General features: G+C 42.0%; 2 protein-coding genes and 1 pseudogene across 2 annotated transcripts; all 3 read right to left on the minus strand.

Annotated features, from left to right (window-relative positions):
• Positions 1-6,209: 6,209 nt before the first annotated feature.
• Positions 6,210-7,211, minus strand: LOC110333660 (olfactory receptor 10A3-like). The gene has a single exon (XM_021215337.1). It carries the CDS (start codon positions 7,209-7,211, stop codon positions 6,210-6,212), a length of 1,002 nt encoding a protein of 333 aa, XP_021070996.1.
• Positions 7,212-13,670: 6,459 nt separating this feature from the next.
• Positions 13,671-14,490, minus strand: LOC110333377 (annotated as a pseudogene).
• Positions 14,491-21,410: 6,920 nt separating this feature from the next.
• On the minus strand, positions 21,411-22,385 carry LOC110335822 (olfactory receptor 10A3-like). Its single transcript, XM_021218200.1, has one exon. The coding sequence runs from the start codon at positions 22,353-22,355 to the stop codon at positions 21,411-21,413; it is 945 nt and encodes a 314-aa protein (XP_021073859.1). The 5' UTR covers positions 22,356-22,385.
• Between the last annotated feature and the right edge of the window lie 380 nt (positions 22,386-22,765).

A 22,765-nucleotide genomic window follows, 5' to 3' on the forward strand; every position in this document is an offset into this window, starting at 1 on the left:
CCTGTAAGTGGAACAACAATATGAACTAACCAGTACCCCCTGAGCTTGTGTCTCTAGCTGCATATGTAGCAGAAGATGGCCTAATCAGCCATCATTGAGAAGAGAGGCCCCTTGGTCTTGTAAACTTTATATGACCCAGCACAGGGGAAGGCCGGGGCCAAGTAGTGGGAGTGGGTAGGTAGGGGAGCAGGGGCGGGGGTGGAGGGTTTAGGGAACTTTCGGGATAGCATTTGAAATGTAAATAAAGAAAATAATAATAAAAAGATTTATTTACTTTATGTATATGAGTACACTGTTGCTCTCTTCAGACACACCAGAAGAGAGCACCAGATCCCATTACAGATGGTTGTGAGCCACCGTGTGGTTGGTGGGAATTGAACTCAGGACCATCTGGAAGAGTAGCCAGTGTTCTTAACCACTGAGCCATCTCCCCAGTTTGGTTCCTAGGAACAGAGGTGGAGAGGATAGTGGAGAACCTTTGAGAAATACTTTGTGTTCCCTGCATTTCCTGCTGGGATTTCTTTTGTGATAAGTAAAGACAAGGTCTGTAAGCTAGAAAAATGAAATGCAGATGTTTTAAATAGAAAGGAGATTAGGAACATATTTGTAATTCCAGCACTCTAGAGGCAGAAGGATTCAAAGTCCCAGGTCAGTTTGGGATACACAATAAAACCTTATCTGACAAAATTCATGAAAGGGGTGGAGGGAGGGATGGAGGGAGAGAGCAATATGCTGTCCTCCTGGAAACTGTACAAAAATAAATGAATGAGATTCTGGAATCTAAATTTCATATTTTATTAACCAGGGTATAATTTACAATATGACAAAGATTCTGTGAAGTCAAAGAGACTGGGCAGAGAAAGGTCAGAAAATGTCAATCAAGGCCAATGAGACAAAGAAAAGAGCCTTGGTCTCTGAGCTGGGTTCTCGGAGTGGTATGCCCTGCCATCAACATCAGAGACATAGAGGGCCTGTGGAGAAGCACATTACCAGACCCCACTACAGACATCCACATCTCCAGGGGTCAGGGGGACACACAAATACAGATGTGGTTTTATTAATCTAGGAAATTCTCAAAAGAGTTAAAAATGAACTGGTCTGTCATGCTGAATGTTGAATGTTGAAATTAAAGGCAATTGAAAGACAGCAGGTACATGGTCACTCTAACCTTGCTGTTGACTCTCAAAGTAGGAGATGGAGTCTGAAACATGCAGCATCCTTGTTCTCAACACTGATGCTATGAATATTCTATAAAAATCCTGTTTTTAAAAACAATCACTCCTTCTGTAAGCTTCCCACATAGTCCAAATCAGGGTGGAAGTGACTAGCTGTGCTTCCTATTTCTTCCATTCTTCCCCCTAAAGTCTATCATGAGTCACTCTAACTCTCAGGTCTGGGAAGTCCCTGTGGTGATGCCATCAGAGCCTTCAACTCCTACATCTCATGCACACCAACCATAGCAACACCATGCCCTAGAGGGCAGAAGCCATGGTCCTCTTGTTCCAGCAAGGAGGGCTGTGTGGGAAGATGATTATAAAGTTTCCCTGGACCTGTTTTGACAGAAGAGAGAAAGTAGGTGTGGATGACCACAGATCACTCAACTCTACTTTATTGTAGTTTCAGGGAAGCCTGGGAGAGTGAGACCTTGTGTTCTGTGAGCTCCAGTGTTCTGACAGCAGGAGAGCAGAGGAAGAGAGAAAACTCTTCAGCCATAAGATGAAATCTGTATTATGGGGCAGCAAGATCCAAGCTTCAAAGTGTATACACATCACCCAAGCTCTTAATGAAGTACAGATTGGAATTGTGAAATCTGCCTCACTCCACACTAAGTGTTGAGTTTGTGGGGAACATTTTACATGTCCTGAGTCATTACTGCTCACAGGGAAATGTGGGGCCCCTTCTCCAAACAAACACCAGAGATAAACAAACGGTCAAGAAAGAAAACATTCTTCTCCAGTGTGGGAGCTGTCCCATAAAAATTGCACATAGCAGTAATTTGAATACTAGATGATAAAAAGAATGAGAAAAGCAAAGGATGTATAGAGATTATTCAAGAAAGCAACAGAGAGCAGATATAAACTGTCACCAAAAAATAGAGCTAAGAATGCATTTGTGTGTGTGTGTATGTGTGTGTGCATGCGTGTGTGTCTGTATGTGACTGTGTGTGCATATGCATAAATGTGTGCATGTCTGTATACACATAGTATCACTTTGTGCATATGAAAGAAAAGAGGCCACTGGCTATAAATTCTTTGCTTCCATCATGTGAGTTCTGGTGATCAAATTCAGGTTATCAGGCTTGGTGGCCAGTACATTGTACACACTGAGCCATCTTACTGGCTCAACATCTCAGAATTTCTAAAAACCAAGGGAGCAACAATTTTACAAAAGATCATCACAAAATAGATAAATATTCATAGACAATATTACAGAACAATAAGAATGGACATCCAGAGACTGCTCCACCTGGGGATCCATCCCATATACAGACACCAAACCCAGACACTATTGTGGATGCCAAAATGTGCTTGCTGACAGGAGCCTGATATAGCTGTCTCCTGAGAAGCTCTGCCAGAGCCTGAAAAATACAGAAGTGGGTGCTCGCAGCCAATCATTGGACTGAGCGCAGGGTCCCCAATGGAGGAGTTAAAGAAAGGACTGAAGTAGCTGAAGGGGTTTTCAACCTCACAAGAAGAACAATATCAACCAACCAGACCCCCCAGAGCTCCCAGGTACTAAACTACCAACCAAAGAATACACATGGAGGGACCCATGGCTTCCGCTGCATATGTAGCAGAGGATGGCCTTATTGAGCATCAATGGGAGGAGAGGCCCTTGGTCCTGGGAAGACTCACTGCCCTAGTGTAGGGGTATGACAGTGCAGGAAGTTGGGAATGAGTGAGTGGGTGGGGAAGCACCCTCATAGAAGCAGGGGTAGGGGGAATGGGATAGGGGGTTTTGTGTAGGTGAAACTGAGAAAGGAGATAACATTTGAAATGTAAATGAATAAAATACCCAATTTTAAAAAACAAATGGAGAAAAACAACTATTGGGGTTTAAAGGAGGTTAATTTTTTAAAAATCAAAACACAGTATCAAAGGACAGGTTAACAGAATAGTTGAGGGAAGGTGGAGCTAGAGAGAGAACAGGACAGTCAGACATAGTAAAACAAAAATCAAAAGAACTTAAAATAATTCAGATGGAAAATACACTTGACCAAAAGTGCTGGAGATGGGGGAGTAAAAGTTGAGAGCAGCTGATGGTCACATTTGAGGCCAGCCAGGGCTACAGGGGAGCCATAAGAAAAAGGACAGACGAGAAAATACAAACCTTAGAGGATGGAAAGCTACTGTTTGTCTAGTTCTAAGTCTGTCATGAATTTTTTCGGGTTTTGGTGGTGTGTCATACATAAAGATACAATTGAGAGTAAAAGTGTAGAATGCCCCCCTGCAGCTCAGCAGCTGCAGAATGGCTGTCTCATCATGGAGAACTTCAAGGAGCTACATAGATATAGGGTCTTATGAATATATCCAAGTTATACTTTATTTGTATCTTTATAAGAAGGTTTTAATTAAAAATACAGACTTATGAAACTAGAAAAAGCATCCAACATATACCTAGCAAAGGGAGAAAATAATCAAAGGATTGACTCATAAAGGGATCTGACTAGTGTCTCATATAGTGTGAGGGAGGGAGAGAAGGAACAGTGGAGATCCCGAAACAGCATTCAGCACAGAAGAGCTCCCAACAGTTAGACAGCTTCCCATTAAGAGAACTGTGAACACTGCACTGGGGCCTTGTCTTTTTCTTTTTCTTTCTCTTCCTCATTTTCCTTTTCTTTGTTGTTGTTGACATTGTTGTTGTTTTTCTAGAGCAATATCTCATTATGTTTCTCATCATAGCATCCCCAAATTCTGGGCTCAAGGAACTCTCATCCTGAGGAAGCTGCTGAGCACCACGCTCACCCACTAATAGTCTCATTGTAGCTGATCCTCAAGTGTCTCTAATGAAGGACGTTCCCACCACCATAGAGTGGTCGTCACTGCACCCTTTTATATAGAACAATCCTATTCTCAGTAAGGTCAAGTAAGTTTCAAAGAATGAAAAGACATCAGAGCCAGCATTGCAATTAGGATTTTCTTTATGTTTTCTCTTGACTTGTTTTTATATTTTGTGTATTTTGTTCTATCTGTGTTTGAGCATTTGGTTTGGAAAAAGGGAGTTGGTTTTTATGTAGCCCAGACTGGCCTAGAATTTATGGTTCACCTATTTCAACTTGATAGGATTATTAACTTCCATGATGGTCAGCTAGTTTTATTTCATTCATTCATTTATTTAATTTGTTTTAGTTTATTTCTTATGTATTTTTTCAATTTAGATACTACAATTTAGTCCCTTTCTTACATTCTACAAATTGTGTTTCTGTATAATATGTCCAAGAGTTGTCACCTTCTCCCATTGGGAAAGGAAATAACACACACAAGATAAACATGACCAGTTTTGAGAGAGTGCAGAAAGGAATAGACTAACACACTAGAAAACATGGAAGGGGACATGTGATCTAACTTGATGGATTACTCCTGGGATGGAAAAAAAACATAAAGAATGTCAAATGCTTTCATAGTTGTCCCTGCTTCACATATGACATTCTAGGAGATGCCTATAGGAACAACAAAACCCAGCCCAGAATACAGCAAACAGAACTAGCATGGAATGAGTCAGCCACGGAGAGTTAATCACAGCAGGTCTCCACCTTCCTTGGCTGCCTCATAATAGGTTCTGTGTCCAAGTGTGCTTTTATGATCAAAGTAGGTCATTGAGTGTTGAGAGGTGAAGCCATTCACATCACTAGTAGATGATTTCAGGGCAAATACTACAGAGCAGACAACCAGGAGCCACAATGTAAATGTGACAGAAACCTCTGATGCCCAAACAGACTCTCCAGAGGCTGTGAACTGTCCTGGGCATCAGTGAGGTCCTATCCTGTCCATCCAGATTCTCTTGTTGACAAGCCTCTTCAGAACCAAAAGCTGTGCTGCCTGAATTTCTGGCTTCTTCATAAAGGCCAGAGCCACATTCTACTCTTCCTTGGCATCAGCTGTTATCCAAGTTCATTCAACTTTTGATACACATACCACTTCACAGCATATGCACCTTCCCATCTGCATAGTTATCTGTGTTCTATCTCACCAATCTGGAAGTTGAGTGGGTCAGAATAAAGGTGCAAAGCTGTCTGCTTAATCTTTATGCCATGCAGGGACAAACACTTGGCACTTAAGTTCTCAATCATGCCCATTAGACCTGGTCTATCTGCTTATGGGTCAAGCCAGTGCCCTGGTACCCACGTTTCGCAATCAATCTGTCCATGGGTGAATATCATTAGAGTCCTCTTCTATTTCATCAGTGACATGGTCCACAATCTCCTCTTCCTTACCCGTAGGAGTGTAAAACAGCTGGGACCAGGATAGGACTAGTAGCTTTTTGTTTTTGGCTGTTTGTTTGTTTGTATTTTACCAGAATCTGATGATTCTCTGAAATGCAGAGGAGGTTGTATCAGGCCATCTGGCCTACTATTGAAGATGTTAATATTGGTGATGTACAGAATGCTCATCAAGCTGTGGGAAACCAGAGAGGATGCCATGGAGCATAAGCCACACAAACCCAACACCAACACCATTTGCTTTAAAACAGCTAGGACATCCAAATACAATGTCCCATTTATGATTGTATGTAAAACCTGATTCCTAGCAAAGGACCTGGGGCCTTCATATGTACCATGGCATGCCAAAAAGTCTGCATACACACAAATCATAAATAGATTCAACTTTAAAATTTTAAACATATAATAACAGCATGACTCATGCCATAAGGCACTTTTAGAGGAATCCAACACACAAAAATAAAATCACCAAGCATACTTGCGTAAAGAATTAGATGTTTATTGAAGAATCACCTTAATGGCAACCCTGTAGCAATGATCTGTATGTCAATAATAGAAAGTGGATCAATAAACTGTGATCCATATGTTTCAGAAGCATATTCCACTTAAAAACAGTTGGCTACAATATTAAAAGAGAAAAAATAATGTAATATGTTTCCAAGTATGAAGATATCAAGATATCTAAAAAAAAAAATACTCTGTTTTCACCACCTTCAAAATCCATAAACATCTAAAGCATGATTAAAAAAACACCAAGTTCCTCAACAAATCAACCTGTGTGCAAAGTCACTTTTCTTTGCCATAATTTCAACATAGCCCTTTTCATCTCCTTGTTTCTCAGGCTGTAGATAAGTGGATTTAGCAGAGGGGTAAGAAGTGTGTACGCCAGTGACATCAGTTTCTTGGTGTCTGGTGAGTACCTGGATTTGGGCTGTAGATAAGTTATACTGGCTGTGCCATAGAAGAGAGTGACAGAGGTGAGATGAGAGGCACATGTAGAAAAGGCCTTCTGCCTCCCTGTAGTGGATGGCATCTTCAGAATGGCAAAGAGAATTCGAGTATAAGACAAGAGTATCAACAGGAAGGGAACCATGACAATCAAAATGGTGCCTGTGAAAGCATAGACTTCAAACAGGAACGTGTCTGCACAGGCAAGCTCCAGCACAGGAGGAGTCTCGCAGAAGAGATGGTTAATTTCCTTGTGGTCACAGTAGGGGAAGCTAAACACCCATGTGGTCTGCACAGTAGCCACCATGATTCCAGATACCCATGAGAATATAACTAATTTCACAAAGACACTTTTGTTCATAATCACAGAGTAAGATAGGGGATGGCAGATTGCAGCAAATCGATCATAAGCCATAGCCCCCAGGAGAAAACACTCAGTCCCACCAAAGAGAAGAATGAAATACATCTGTGCAAAACAGCCCCCAAAGGAAATGGTCGCTTTCTCACTAGTCAGGACCACCAGCATTTCAGGTGTAATGGCTGCACTGAAACTCATTTCTACCACAGATAAGTTCTGCAGAAACAGATACATGGGGATGTGCAAGCTCTGGTCCAGGAGGATGACAGCAACAATGGTGGCATTTCCCATCAGAGTCACCAGATAAATAACCAGGAAAGCCCCAAACATCTGCCTTTGGAGTTCAGGAAAGGCAGAAAAGCCCAGGAGGATGAACTCGGCCACAGAGCTGTCATTCTGCCCCCTTGTTGCTGTAGTGGAGCCCTGTGCTGTTCTTAGAGGTATAAAATATAAGAATGGAATCATGACACCAGGTCCAGCCTACATTCACCCCAGGAATTAAGGCAGACTATAATAAAAGGAGACCATCTCCACAAAAATGCCCATTGTCAATTTGGAGAGTAACTACACACTTGCTCTAATTAATCTTTCAAATATAAAAGAAAAACTGAAGAATTCTATATTAAAAATATATTCTGAAATATATGAATACTGTCATTTTTCAATTCCAAGTTATATAGTGTGAAAATTAAATATAATTTAAAGTAAAGATAAATTACATGTTTCTAGGTGTTTCCACAATAGGTATTATTTATCTTACTTAAATTTACTTAAATTCAATACAAAATTCAAAACCCTCAAAACCAAAATGTAAAAAAAGTATATAGATTTTAAAAGCTACCCACAAAAATGTTTATAACCTGATATGCATCTTATTAAATTATGTATTTGTTGAAAATATTTATTATATTCAAAATAAAAATGAAGGAAGTAGTTTAGACAGTTAAACTCTTCAATATTTTAAAGGAACAAAGTGGGCATTTTGCAAACGTACCTTTATTAGGTGACACTCATATATTTGAATTGGTTTCAGATCTCTGTCCAAACTTGGAGCTACTAGGTTCTATTAGACTGAGCACAGATGTGTCGTTTTTAGGGACAGATGTCCAAAGATCTTCCCTATGACCCTCATAGTTTTTTCTAAGCCCATTTGAAGGTCATTATGGAGTTGTGATTTGAGAGTTTCTACTCAACCCTCTTTGTCACATTCTTCCTTCTCTCAAGTCCCCTATACAGGCAGAAGTCCATAAAAATACTAGTTATTCTGCAAGTTTTGATTAACTATGATTTCCAAGGTTCTGTATGGCCACAAACACATTGGAACCTTAAGGTCAGCAGGAGCCAAGAGTGCTGCGTGAAACTGGCATGCCCCTAGCCAATATGCAACAACAGTCCCTCCTAGAGCCCATCCGTAAATCCACCTTGTACTCTCGCCTCTATTTGACCCTGGTATTACCAACTGACATTTATTTTCATACATAAAAACCTGACTTCTAGAGCAGAATAAACAGAGAACTCGTGTTATGTTTACATACAATGCCTACAACAATTCATGGCTCTTACGAGATATTAATACATTACTTTGAAAATGAAAAATCTTAGGAATATCTATCCAGCCTAAATTCATAATATGTATAAAAGTGAAGCCAGAATATATTACTGTGGGAAAACAATTGGGAAGTTTTGAGGTATGGTATGGGGGATGGGCCAAAGCAAGAATAACAGTTCTGGCCTCAGGATGCTGCAGTGGAAGAACCCCTGATTCAGGAAGACAAAGATGCAAGAAGACTGACTTCCCCTATTCATAGATCCTGATCACACCATAGGACTAGAATGGAGCTCACTGGCCTGTGTGGAATGTTCTGAAACCCAGAGCAAATTCATCAGAAGAGATGAGGAGGTCAGGATCACAGACAGACACCTTCAGCAGTAGACATACAACTTCACTGTATATCTGGAGAGCATTAGCAGAGTAAGTTCATTTATTATTGATTTGGACCATGCTCGCATATCTAAACCTAAAGCAACCACAATACTCACACATACTTGGCTTTAAAATAGGTCTTTTCAAATTGAAAAAATAGACTCTGCTGACCAAGACTCAAATTTCTTTCCAACAGCATAAATATAGCAACACGTACTCAGGTCTAAATATATGAAACTGACTAGGTTGTGACGTTACATAGACTGATCAGGTTGTATTTAATGTATTAGGAATACACACACGTGCATGTGTGTAACAGCAGTTAACAAAGAAGAGGCCCTGGGTTTTAGAAAGGGGAAGGAGGTGGGGTGGGGAAGGAAGAGAGACATATGTGAGCATATTATAATCTCAAAAAGTAGAACACTAGATAAAATAAAAATAGGAAACCTTTATGGGACTCAGTGAAAACACTTCATGAAATAAAATTATCTTTAATAAGTAGGAAGCCTATAACTGTCAACAATTCACTGTATATTTCAGAACAACTAATGAAGATTCAAAATGTTCCCAGAGCAAACAAAGATAAGTGTCTGAGGGCTGGAGAGATGGCTCAGTAGATAAATGTACTTGTTCCTCTTCCAGAGGACTTGGGTTTGGTTCCCAGTCTCCACATCAAAAGGGTCACAGCCACCTATAACTCTAGCTCCAGGGGATCAACATGCCTTCTGTCCTCCATGAGCATCTGCGCTCATGGACACACACACACACACACACACACACACACACACACACATACAAATATGTATACATATAATTAAGATTAAATATTTTTCTAAAAAGATATAAATATCTGAAGCAACATAAATGCCAGATGTCCTAATCTAATTCTCATACATTTCATACAACTACAGAAATGTGACTCTGTACCTCTCAGATGTGACATTACTGGGACAAATGAAAGACAAGCATACATACTAAAAGGTCAAATTTTCCACAAGGGGAAAAAATGTTTCATGAATGTTGTGGGACTTTCCAACCCCAATAAGCCCATGTGAAAAACATAATCAAATTATAATGATAAGCTATGCACCTAGACTGGACAGATCTAGTGTTATGCTAACATATTCCCCAGCTATAAGACCCTTTGCTACCCATGCCCATGTGCATCTGCTCCATATGGGCTTTCTTCTCTTCTTCTGTCTCCCTATATCCAACTCCTTCTCCTCCCTTACTCTCCCAAACCTCTTGTCCCAGCTTTCCCCTCCACTGCCCAATCACAGGCTCTAACCTTTACTGACCAGTTAGAATGGGGAGAAGGTTCACATGAGATCACCTGAATACGTGAATGATGGCTCCTCAGAGGCAACTCCTCTCAAGGAAGCAGAATTGACATCAGAATTAAAACAGCATCAGGGCAACCCACAACTCATGAGTGGTCAAAAAGCAATGATGAATGGCCGCTCAATTATTAAATTATTAACTAACTCTCCAACAGGTAGTAGGCAGGTAGTTCTTTCTTTATCCTTCAGCCAGCCAGTTGAGAAAAGTATTGGACCAGGTGACTTAGTCAGAATCTTCTAGGATTTGGTGGTTAGCTGCATGCAAAGTACTTATTCCTGAATTGACTTCTTGCCTCTCAGAAAAAGAAAAAGACATGGGCACACATGAAAACAAAATTCTGCTGACGACTTAAACAACTGAGCTCTATGTTGTGACTCCTGAGCACTGGGGTGTCCCTTCCACAGCATCTCCAGCCATCAGTGATAAGAACTGTGAAGGGAACTTTCTAACAGGCACACGATGCAAGCAGAGGCTGCACTTCCTTACCTCATGACTATCTGTAGGACTTCCATATATTGTCATCTGTTTTGATACTAATCAAAGCCCACTCACTCATGGTTTACTGATCCAGTGCTGATTTTATAACATTAGATGATACCAGCTCCGGGCCTTAGAGAGTCACTCCCTGAACAACTTGGAATCAACCTCATATTTGATATGATGACTCAAGGGGCCTGTGACTTGGCCCCTCAGAGGAGAACACTCTAGAGAACAGATGTGGGGCATCACTCATTTGATTGTCCATAGGGAATAACCTCCCCTTACACGAGAGATTTGAATGCACATTAGCACTCTCAGAAAGAGACTAAAGCAAAGAATGGATGCTATTGTAAACAGGAAAACAGTGAGGGTTGCGGTGAAAGTGTGCTCTAGAGGGAGGGGATCTAATGCGATGAACAAACGGTGTGTGCAACAAGGCAGGTAAATTCAAGGCTCTGAATAAAAAGCATTCAGGCGCCCATGCCCAGAACTTTCTTTTTTCCAGAAGGAGAATAGAATCATTAAAATTTAAAAAGAAAAGAAAAAGAACGTCATTACACTTGATCTCAGAAATTTCTTTGTTTTTCACAATAGTATTTTTATTGATTCTTTGGAAATTTAACATCATACAACTCAGTCATACACATCTCCCAGTCCTTCCATGTCTACCCTCCCCTCACCCTGTGACCTTCCCCCACCAACAAGTTTTTTTTAAGTCCAATTTGTGTTGTCTATATGCTTCCTGGAACATGGTCAGATTCCCAGTGACCTATCCCTAAAAAAAACTGAGTCCTTCTCCACCTGCATCCCCACCAGAAGCCATCAGTTGTGGAAAGTCACACTTCAGCATCCATATTATAATGTTTAAAAGTTCTCTTTGAAGGCTTCCCTTTTAGGCTATTACTTTTTAGGGGCAGTGGGGGGGGGAGTTAGGGTATGGGTTGTCACAGAAGTCTTCCATGCCCCACTTTCTTAACTGTGTATCTGCAGTCAATATCACTGCCAAAGTAGCTTTCTTGCTCTTTACTGTCAGCTGGAGCTCAGATCGGGGCTTCCTTGCAGTTTCTGAGGGCAGTACAGACCGCAAACATGGTCCCTGGCTGTAGTAAGATCTCAGACAAAGCCCTCAGAGGCAGCCCAGACCACATACATCACCACGGCTTCAGGTGGCAGCACAGACCACTCACATCAATATGGGCCCCAGAGGCAGCGTGGCCCACAGACATCAAAATGTTTTCAGGTTGCAGCACAGACTACAGACATCCATCTGCACAAGACATGACCCAGGAACATCAACGTGGCTGTGGCATAGACCACAGACAACTGCATGGTATTAGGTGGTAACATGGTCTATGGACATCATCCCGGCCCCCAGCTACATCACGATCACTGGTCCACATATGGCCCTCAGTGGTCCTCCAAGGAGGTCCAATCCAGAAAGTGAACCATTCCTTATCTTTGGCCTCTGTGAAGAACCAAGGTGATCCTGGGCAAGCAGCGTGTTCAGGAGCTGAGTGTGAATCTTTATATGCTCCAGTCTGCTGCACACCACTCCACTGACCCCACTAGGCAAGGCCTATTCCACTGTCAACCTCATTCCTCTCTCACACCTGTCACCTCCATCACGCCTCACCTCCAGTTCCACCTCTCTCCTCAGTGCACACACTGCTCTGCTCTTCCACCACACATTCATTCATCGAAGACACACCTGCTGGTCCAGGAACCCAGGCAAAGCAAGAGTGGAAGGCTCTTTCACCCTGTCCACCCTCCCACGAGGGGGGGAAGAAGTACCATACTTATCCTGAGAGTGAAAAGACTTAGAAAGCTTGCCTGATTGAGCAGAACTTCTCTGTCTAAATTTCTCTGTAAAAAGAACAGTGTTAATAATCCCATAAAGCATATATGTGAATCAGGAACTTGAGCTTTGGTTTATTCTGCCCAGAACAGTAAGAGATCATTCACTCTGCCCAGAAAAGCTTGAGTCCCACAGACCTGCTGGTTCAGTCTTTGCAGAACTCCTATCTGATATCGTAGCCAAGGCTGCTCTTCTCTACAGAGTTCTAGCAGAATGTTCCTCCTCCAAAAGGCTCTTCCTTCCTGCAACCGTAGGCTGAGGACGTCAGAGATATATTCTCCCGGATCTATGCTCGATGTGAAGTGGACCATGTGTCCTGAGGGAAGAGGTTTTCATTCTCAGAGTTCAATCTGGGATCTCTTCCTAAATCCCTCACTGTGGTAGGATGGCATCCCCGGGCACGCAGCATGCCTCCATAATTCTCGGGACTTTTATTATTCCTACACCAAAATTTTTCATGGGAACTTCTCTTCCCTGGTACACTCTACTGTTGGGGGCAAGCAAACAAAATCTATCCTAAGTACTGCCATTTCATGTGTCGACTCCATTTAATCACATGGAAACTGAATTCAAGGCCCCAGGCTCTAGGGGAACTGGGGACTTCCCTATAGCTGAACAGCTTCTGTTGTAAACAGTGGTCTGAGTCCAGACATGTCAGGGACAACTCCATCTTGCTGGCAGGGTCAGACTGTTGTAACCCCAGGATTACTAATACTAGAGACACTTCAGTGTTGTGCAGACAGTTTGCCTCTGCGTTCCCCACCAGAGGCTCCCATCCTCCCCCCAACACCCCCCACCCCTCCACTCCAGCAGCAAGCATGATATGCAGACAGCTGGTTTCTGTGCTGCATCCTGCTGTAGCAGCCTAGGACTCCCTCCCCCTCCCCTAGTGTTAGAATGGCACTACCCATAAAATTCCCCTTAATGAGGAGACATTCTCCCTGCCTTTGTGTCTCCAAAAACCAACACTCCTCCTGATAACTCTCCAGGTGCCTGCCTTTGAGACCTTAGAGAAATAACAAGCACAAGGGAGACCATGGAATAAAGGTAAACAAAGGTCAGATCACAGACAGTTACGACTGGCCATAAAATTAGTCGTTGAACAGACACCCATTAACCCCCTCCTGTAAATATTCACACTATTGCTATATATATAAACCCAATGTTTTCTGGACTCAGAGTTGCTTGCCAACATTCACGAAGTGAGTGCTAGGTGGGCGAACTTGAGTTCAAACTTGAAACAAGAAAAGACTTTTTTTTCCAGCTTTTAGGAACTTGATTTTCCTTCCACCTTTTCCCTTTGCTCAGATGTCTGCAGAGGAGCTCAGAGCCACTCAGTGGCCTGCACTGTGGGAGCTGCTGACCAGGCCTCAGTGGCTGGCTGCCCACTCCAGTCTTCCCTGAGGAACTGCTGGATGGGCACAGAGGGAACCTGCACACCCTCAGACCAGTCGGCCACCTCAGGCTGAGCAGCAGTGAACTCAGGAGCTGGTGCCGTCCATTCACCCTGGAATTCCTCCTTGATTCTTCCTTGGTTACAGCCTTCTCAGCAGCAGCCTGCTCCTCCTTCTCAATCTCTTCTGGGTCTCTGTAGAAGTAAAGATCTGGCATGACCTCCCATGGGTGTTCACAGGAGATAGTACCTCGCATGCAGAGTACTTCCCTGGTTAGCATCCACCACATCAGACCCACTGAGTGAGCTCCCTTGTTGTTGCATGGGATGGCAATGTCCACAGAGCGCAGGGGAGAATCTGTGTTACACAGAGCAATGGTGGGCCTCTGTGAGTGGCTAGTGGTCACCACTAGAAGCTGTGACTCCCTGAAGGCTGCTTGGATCTGGTTAGTGAAGGTCCCAGGTGTGAAGCAGCACCAGCGAACTTCAGCACAGCTCACTGGCCAGTGTTCCTGGAGGAGATGATGCTGACATCAACAGGGTTCGCAATAGCAACAATAGCTCGAGCTGTGAGCAACAGCTTCTCCCATGTCCTCTTCAGATTTATGATGTAGATTCCGTCACTTTTCCTTTTGTAGATGTACTGCTCCATCTGAGAGTCAAGGTTGGTGCCACCTAAGTGGGTTCCTGCAGTAAGGAATTTGAGGACATCCTCCTTATTCATCTGCAGGACATCAAGGGCTCCGGACATTGTGTAAGTTTCCCTTTAAGTTACATGGGAATCAAGAACAACGCCATATGGACCTGTCCCTGAGTAGCTTGGAAAGGCAAAAAGACTCTTTTGCTAGTTGCAACAGACTTCGCAATTCTTGGGCTCGTCTGGGTTTTCCATGGACTCAGGGCACAACAAAACAAGATTATGTTCACAGGAAGTATCTATCCCATATCTCCAAATGTTTTCTTAATTCTAAACCAAGGTGCATAAATTATAAAAATATATAACCAAGATATTGGTATACAAATATATAATAATGGTATGTAAATGTATAAGTGATGTTTTGTTTGATTAAAAATTGATGTTATTATTACCCACCTATGTGTTTTGCTCTAATTAACTACAGGCAGCTGACCCACTTCTTTGTCCCCTTGTCATTCTGAGCTCCGGACCTAATGAGTAGGAGAATGAATTAGGGACTGTGAAGCCAGGTGCCCTGGCTACAGCTCAGTCTCCAGGAATTACTTCCTCCCTTAACACATAATGTGAAAATAAATTGGATAACACTGCAGCACCACACACACACACACACACACACACACACACACACCACTTTGTGTTCCCATCCTTTAAACATGTTGTACAATCTCCTTCTTCTTCTTCGAGGACTCGGATCAGGTCCCATACTGGCTGCCTCCCTGACAGCTCAGAAACTAAAGCTTTTGGTTTTAAGCTTCCATATCTGAAGTGAATTTTCTCTGCTTCCACTCTGAACCCAAGATTATGTCTGCAGGTCATGAGTGTGTAGAATTATGGTGTGTTCCATTTCCACAACTATGTGATACCTCAGTGAAAATGAGCTAATTCCAGGTGCATTGAAAAGCATATATGGTGAGTAATAATAACATCAATTACTAATCAAACAAAAATATAATGTATATGACAATAGACAATGTGTGGAGAAATTCATTCTCCATGTGAATGAGGAAGCTCACTAGAGCAAATAGACACCATGAAATACATGCAGAGAGATTTAAATAATGATGTTCAAGTTAATATATGACAATGAAAGTGAACAGAAGATTTACTGAAAGTACACATTGTAGATCCTCTAACTATATATTTTTATTCTAAAATGTTTCTGCAATATTTATAAAAATTGATTCCTTTTTCAAAAAGGAAATCCCAGTAAGTTTCAAAGTCACAGAAATTATGCAAGGAACACTATGTCACTAAAGCTGTACAAAGTCAAAAGTCAAAATGGAAAACAAAAAGCTTAGGAGTGAGGAAAACAAGCTAAACCCAGAGTATGAATGCCCAACCCAGTTTCATGAGAATACTTCACGTTACACACCTGTGCTTTCAGACCACAGAAAATGTCAGAGGGGACAGTCACAAATGAACACAAAATGACTAGTTTTTAGCAATGGAATGCCACTGGAGATGAAGGCAGACAGAACTTTGAAAGAAAGTCTGTATTTATTTCATCCATCTCGGCTTAATTTTTTTTTTATTTTTGGAATAAATACGAGAAAGGTTTAGAAAAGCTGAAAAGTGAAATTCAGACTTATCTAATAGGAAAGGAATCCTGACATAAAAGAACAAATCTGTAACCTCAGCCCTTCCAAGACTGAGATAGTAGGATACTAAGCTCAAGGCCAGCCTGGTCTACACAGTGAAACCTCATCTGAAAAAAATGCCAGCCTGGGCTACACCTGATCTGAAAACACAGAGAAGCAAAAAGGCAAGGAGAAAATGTCACTGTGCCACTAGACACTATCCAAGTAATCAGAAACAGGAATCTAATCTTCATTTTAAAATCCTGAGGCATCACTTAAACATTATAGGAGATATGGTGAGGACAAGGAAAGTGGTAGGGGGTGGGGAGGGCAGTTGGAAGGGACACACCAAGCCCAACTGAGACCAAGACAAGAAGAGCCTTGTTCTCTGAGCTGGGTTCTCAGAGTGGTATCCCTGCTGTCAGCATTAGAGACCCAGAGGGCCTGTAGAGAAGCACATTACCAGACCCCATCACAGACACCCACATCTGGAGGGGGGACACAAATACAGATGTCTTTGTATTAGCCTAGGAAATTGTCAAAGAGGTTAGAATAAGCTGGTCTCTCATGCTGATTACTGAGATTAAAGGCACTTGAGAGCCAGCAGTACATGGTCACTCTGAACTTCATGATGACCCTCAGAGCAGGAGATGGCATTCTCATGGGAAAGACACAAAATCCTTAATCTCGAGAATGAAAGACTGATGCTAGGAAGAGTCCACACAGATCCTGTGGAGGCTTACATTTTTTTAAAACCTAATTTTTTTGTAAATCACTACTTCTGTAGGCTTCCCACATAATCCATTTACTTCTTCACAACTCACTGTTTCCAGTCCAAACCAGTATGGAAGTGATGGGCTGTGCTTCCTATTTCTTCCTTTCTTCCCCCTAAAGTCTATCGTGAGTCACTCTAAATCTCAGGTCTGGGAAGTCCCTGTGGGGATGCCAGAAGAGCCTTCAACTCCTACATCTCATGCACACAAACCATGGCAACACCATGCCCTGGAGTGTCTTCTTGTTCCAGCAAGGAGGGCTGTGTGGAAAGATGATTATAAAGTTTCCCTGGACCTGTTTTGACAGAAGAGAGAAAGTAGGTGTGGATGACCACAGATCACTCAACTCTACTTTATTGTAGTTTCAGGGAAGTCTGGGAGAGTGAGACCTTGTGTTCTGTGAGCTCCAGTGTTCTGACAGCAGGAGAGCAGAGGAGGAGAGAAAACTCTTCAGCCAGAAGGTGAAATCTGTATCATGGGGCAGCATGTTTCAAGCTTCAAAGTGTATGCACACTACCTGAGCTCTGTACATGAAGTACAGATTGGTGTCATGAAATCTGCCTGGCACAACACTGAGCAGCAAGTTTGTGAGGAACATTCCTGCATGTCCTGAGTCATTCCTGCTAATAGGGAAATGTGGGTCCTCTTGTCCAGACAAACACCACAGTTAAACAAATGCTTAAGGGAAAACATGGCAGCTGACCCAAAGAGACCACACACTGTAGTAACAGTGTACTGTTATCAAAGTACACATTTAAGATTATATATATTTTTAAAATACCAAAAGTAATCTAGTCTATGATTATAATCTGAGAATCTAGGAATTCAAATGCATTTTTAATCTTTCTTGGAATGGGTTTTCTCTGTAAATAAATCTCACCATACTATTGGTCTCCTGATGTTCTAGGCAGGAGTGAAGCTCAGTGGGGCTCTACATCAGCCTGAACTAAGCAAATACATGTGTACAGCAATTCTGCTATAATGTTTTTGCTTGTTTTATAGTACTGGGAATAAACTCAGGGCCTAGTGCATGTTAAACAAGCATTCTATCCTTGAGGGAAATCCTCAGACTTTGTATTCTCGGGATGAGTCTCATTCTGTATAAATCTCACAGTGCTATGGCGCACAAGTACCCAGGCTGAGCTTGAATTCTGGGTTTTTTGGCATTGTCCCTAGCAATGCTGGGATTAAATGCATTAACCACTTCAGTCAGCATCTCTAACACCTACTTAAGTATGTAAATACAAAATAATTCGTCTCCTCAGTCATCCTTGAGGAACGTATCACATAAATATAAAACTATGAAGAATAAATGGAAATCAGTGGCTGGCATGAGGTGGGGGCACCTCTAGGATATTCCAGAGACCTGGGATGGGGGGGGAGGGCTACCAGGATTCTATGGGGGTGACTTTAGCTGAGATTCCAAGCAGTGGGGATATGGTACTCAAAGAGGGTACCTCCTGTAGTCAGGGTGGACACTAATAAGGAGATAAAGACTCCAACCCACCCACAAAATTCTTGACACAAAATTTGTCCTGACTATAAGAAGTTCAGGGACTTCAGCTCCCTTCCATGGATCTACCTGCCTGACTCGGTACCAATACCCTGCAGGATTTTTTTTTTTATCACTATTGCTCCGTGATTCAGCTTGAGGTCATGGAAAATGACTCCCCCAGAAGTTCTTTTATTGTTGAGAAGAGTTTTTGCTATCCTGGGATTTTTGTTATTCCAGCTGAACTTGAGAATTGCTCCTTCTATTTCTGTGAAAAATTGAGTTGGAATTTTGATGGGGGATTGCATTGAATCTGTAGATTGCTTTTGGTAAGATGGCAGTTTTTACTATGTTGTTAATCCTGCCGATCCATGAGCATCAACTGGCAGTCAGCACGAATATGAATGCAAATAGATCTATTCTTGTCTCATTGTACAAAACTCAAGTCCAAGTGGATCGAGGACCTCCACATAAAGCCAGATATGCTCAATCTAATAGAAGAAAAAGTGGGAAAGAGCCTCAAGCACGTCAAAACAGGGTAAATTTTCCTGAACAGAACATTAATGGCTCAGGCTCTAAGATCAATAATTGACAAATGGGACCTTATAAAATTGAAAAGCTTCTGTAAGGCAAAGGACACTGAAAATAGGACTAAATACAACCTACAGATTGGGGAAAGATCTTTACTAACCCAACATTTGAAAGAGGGCTAACATCCAATACATACAAATACCTCAAGAAATTAGACTCCAGAGAACCAAATAAACCTACAAAAAAACGGGGTATGGAGAATTTTCAACTAAACAGCTTAGCAAAAAAATTTTAACTGAGGAATGTCAAATGGTCAAGAAGCACCTAAAGAAATGTTCAACATCGTTAGTCATCAGGGAAATGCAAATCAAAATGACCATGAGAATCCACCTCATCCCAATCAGAATGGCTAAAATCAAAAACTCAGGTGACAGCACATGCTGGCAAGGATATGGAGAAAGAGGAACACTCCTCCATCACTAGTGGGATACCAAGCTGGTAAAACCTACTTTGGAAAACAATCTGGCAGTTCCCCAGAAAATTGGAAATAGTTCTACCTGAAGATTCAGCTATACAACTACTGGGCATATAACCAAAAGATGCTCCAACATATAACAAGGATACATGCTCCACTATGTTTTTATCAGCCTCATTTATAATAGCCAGAAGCTAGAAACAACCCAGATGCCCCTCAATAGAAGAATGGATACAAAAAATATGATACATTTACACATACTAATCAGTTATTAAAAACAATAACTTCATGAAATTCACAGGCAAATGAATGGAACTAGAAGATATCATCCTGAGTGAGGTAATCCAGACACAATAGAACACACATGGTATGTACTCACTAATAAGTGGATATTAGCACAAAAGCTCAGAAAATCCATAAAACCAACCATATGGAGCTTAAGAAGATGGAAGACCAAAGTGTGGATGCTTCAATCTTACATAGAAGGGGGAACAAAATAATCACAGGAGGAAATGTGGGTAAAAAAAATGGAGCATAGATTGAAGGAAAGGCCATCCAGAGATGGCACCACCTAAGGATCCATCCCATCTGCAGACACCAAGCCCCTCAACACACACACACACACACACACACACACACACACACACACACACTATTGCTTATGTCAAGAAGTACTTGCTGACAAGAGCCTGATATTGCTCTTCCCTGAGAGGCTCTGCCAGCACCTGACTAATACAGATGCAGATACCCACAGCCTACCATTGGACTGAACCTGGGGACCCCAATGGAAGAGCTAGGGGAAGGACTGAAGGAACTTGAGAGGATTCAAACCCCATAGGAAGAACAATATCAATTAACCAGACAACCCAGAGCTTCCAGGGACTAAACCACCAACCAAAGAGCATATACATGGAGGGATCCATGCCTCCAGCTACATGTGTAGCAGAGGATGGCATTATCTAGCATCAATGGAAGGGGAGGTCCTTGGTCCCATAGAGCCTTGAAGATACAGAATAGGGGGATAATAGAATGGTAAGACTGAAGTGGATGTGTAAGTGGAGGAGCACCCTCATAGAGTCAAAGGGGAAGGGGAATGGGATGAAGGGTTTGTGGAGGGGAAGTCAGGAAAAGGACAACATTTGAAATGTAAATAAATGAAATAACCAATAAAAGTTGATTAATACTCAAAAAAAAAAAAAAAGAAAATAGAAAAAGGAAAGAGAAATGCAGGGGCAAAGATGGAGCAGCTTGAGACCCAAAAGAGCAAGCACTAATAATGATATTCTGTTATGCTTGCAGACAGGAGCCTAGCATAACTATTCTCTGAAAGGCTCCACATAGCAGCTGACTGAAACACATACAGAGGCCCACAGCAAAACATTGGTCAGATCTTAGGGAGTCTTATAGAAGAGTTGGAGGAAGGATCAAGGGTCCTGGAGATAGGAACTCCACAGGAAAACCAATAGAATTAATCAACCTGGACCCTTGGGGGCTCTTGGAGACTGAACCTCCAACCAAAGAGGACTGGACCTAGGGCCCCCACACATATGAAGGAGGTATACAGCTCAGTCTTTATGTGGGTCCTCCAACAACTATAGTGGGGGCCGTCCCAAAAGCAGTTGCTTGTCTGTAAATCCTGTTCCCCTAACTGGGCTGCCTTGTCTGGTCTTAGTGGAAGAGGATGCACCAATCACTGCAATGGCATGATAAGCCAGGGTGGGGGAGAAGGAAACGGAGGAATGGAAAGGAACTGTGTGAGGGAGAATTGGGGACAGCGATTGGGATACAAAGTAAATTAATTTGGAAAAAAAAAAATCACCAAACATATGAACATTAGGAACTAGATGTTTATTGGAACATTTGTCTTAATGGCAATGCTATAGCAATTATCAGTACATCAATAATAGAAAGTAGATCAATAAACTGTGAGATGTGTTTCAGAAGCATATACCTCTTAAAAAAATTGTCTAAAGTATTAATAAAATGTATGTAATATGTTTTCAAACATGGAGATATCAACATAGAAAACATACTCTAACCAAGAAATGTACTTACTCTGTTTTCACAGTCTCCAAAATTCATAAAGTTCACAATCATGATAGAAAAACATCAAGTTCCTCAATAAATCAACCTGTGTGTAAAGTCACTTTTCTTTGCCATAATTTTACCACAGCCCTTTTCATCTCCTTGTTTCTCAGACTGTAGATAAGTGGATTCAGCAGAGGGGTGAGAAGTGTGTACGCCAGTGACATCAGTTTCTTGGTGTCTGGTGAGTACCTGGATTTGGGCTGTAGGTAAGTTATACTGGCTGTGCCATAGAAGAGGGTGACAGAGGTGAGATGAGAGGCACATGTAGAAAAGGCCTTCTGCCTTCCTGTAGTGGATGGCATCTTCAGGATGGAGAAGAGGATTCGAGTATAAGACAAGAGTATCAACAAGAAGGGGACCATGACCATCAAAATGGTGCTTGTAAAGGCATAGACTTCAAACAGGAACGTGTCTGCACAGGCAAGCTCCAGCACAGGAGGGATCTCACAGAAGAGATGGTTAATTTCCTTGTGGTCACAGTAGGGGAAGCTAAACACCCATGTGACCGACAAAGCAGCTGTCATGATAGCCAAGATCCATGAGCACACCACCAATTTCACAAAGACCTTTTTGCTCATAATCACTGGGTAGGTCAGAGGGTGGCAGATTGCAGCAAATCGATCATAAGCCATTACCCCCAGGAGAAAACACTCAGTTGCACCAAAGACAAGAATGAAGTACATCTGCACCAAACAGCCCCCAAAGGAAATGGTCGCTTTCTCATTAGTCAGGACCACCAGTATTTCAGGTGTGATGACTGTGCTGAAACAGAGGTCTACTAAAGATAAATTCTGCAGAAACAGGTACATGGGGATGTGCAAACTCTGGTCCAGGAAGATGATGGTGATAATGATGGCATTTCCCAACACAGTCACCAGATAAATAACTAGGAAAGCACCAAACATCTGACCTTGAAGTTCAGAATAGTTAGAAAATCCCAAGAGGATGAATTCAACTATAGAGCTGTGATTTTGCCTCCTCATCACAATAGCAGAGCTCTATGTTGGTCTTAGGGACACAGTACATATGAGATGAAGTCACAGAGCAGGAGCTGAGTTCAACTTCAGAGTTCTTGGCAGAAATCGTAAAGGCATGCTCATTTTGACAGAGATTCAGACTAGCAGTTTTGAAGAATGGCCAATAAATTGTAACAATGAATCTTTAAAACACAAATGAACAAGTTACAATGTTGGCTCAAAAATCCTTTAACTATTATAAACTATGGCTGGTAAAATGATTCAGCTAGTAAAAGCACTTGCCTCACAGCCTGAACTCAATTCCATTTCTTGAACCCACGATGTAAAAAAGAGTTTGCTATAAATAATATAGTACATCTGTAATCCCAGTGCTCCTATGACAAGATGAGAGTAAGAGGAAAAGCCAAGGTTAACCC

This window comes from Mus pahari, chromosome 1 (genome assembly GCF_900095145.1).
Source record: "Mus pahari chromosome 1, PAHARI_EIJ_v1.1, whole genome shotgun sequence".
Classification (NCBI taxonomy): Eukaryota; Metazoa; Chordata; class Mammalia; order Rodentia; family Muridae; genus Mus; species Mus pahari.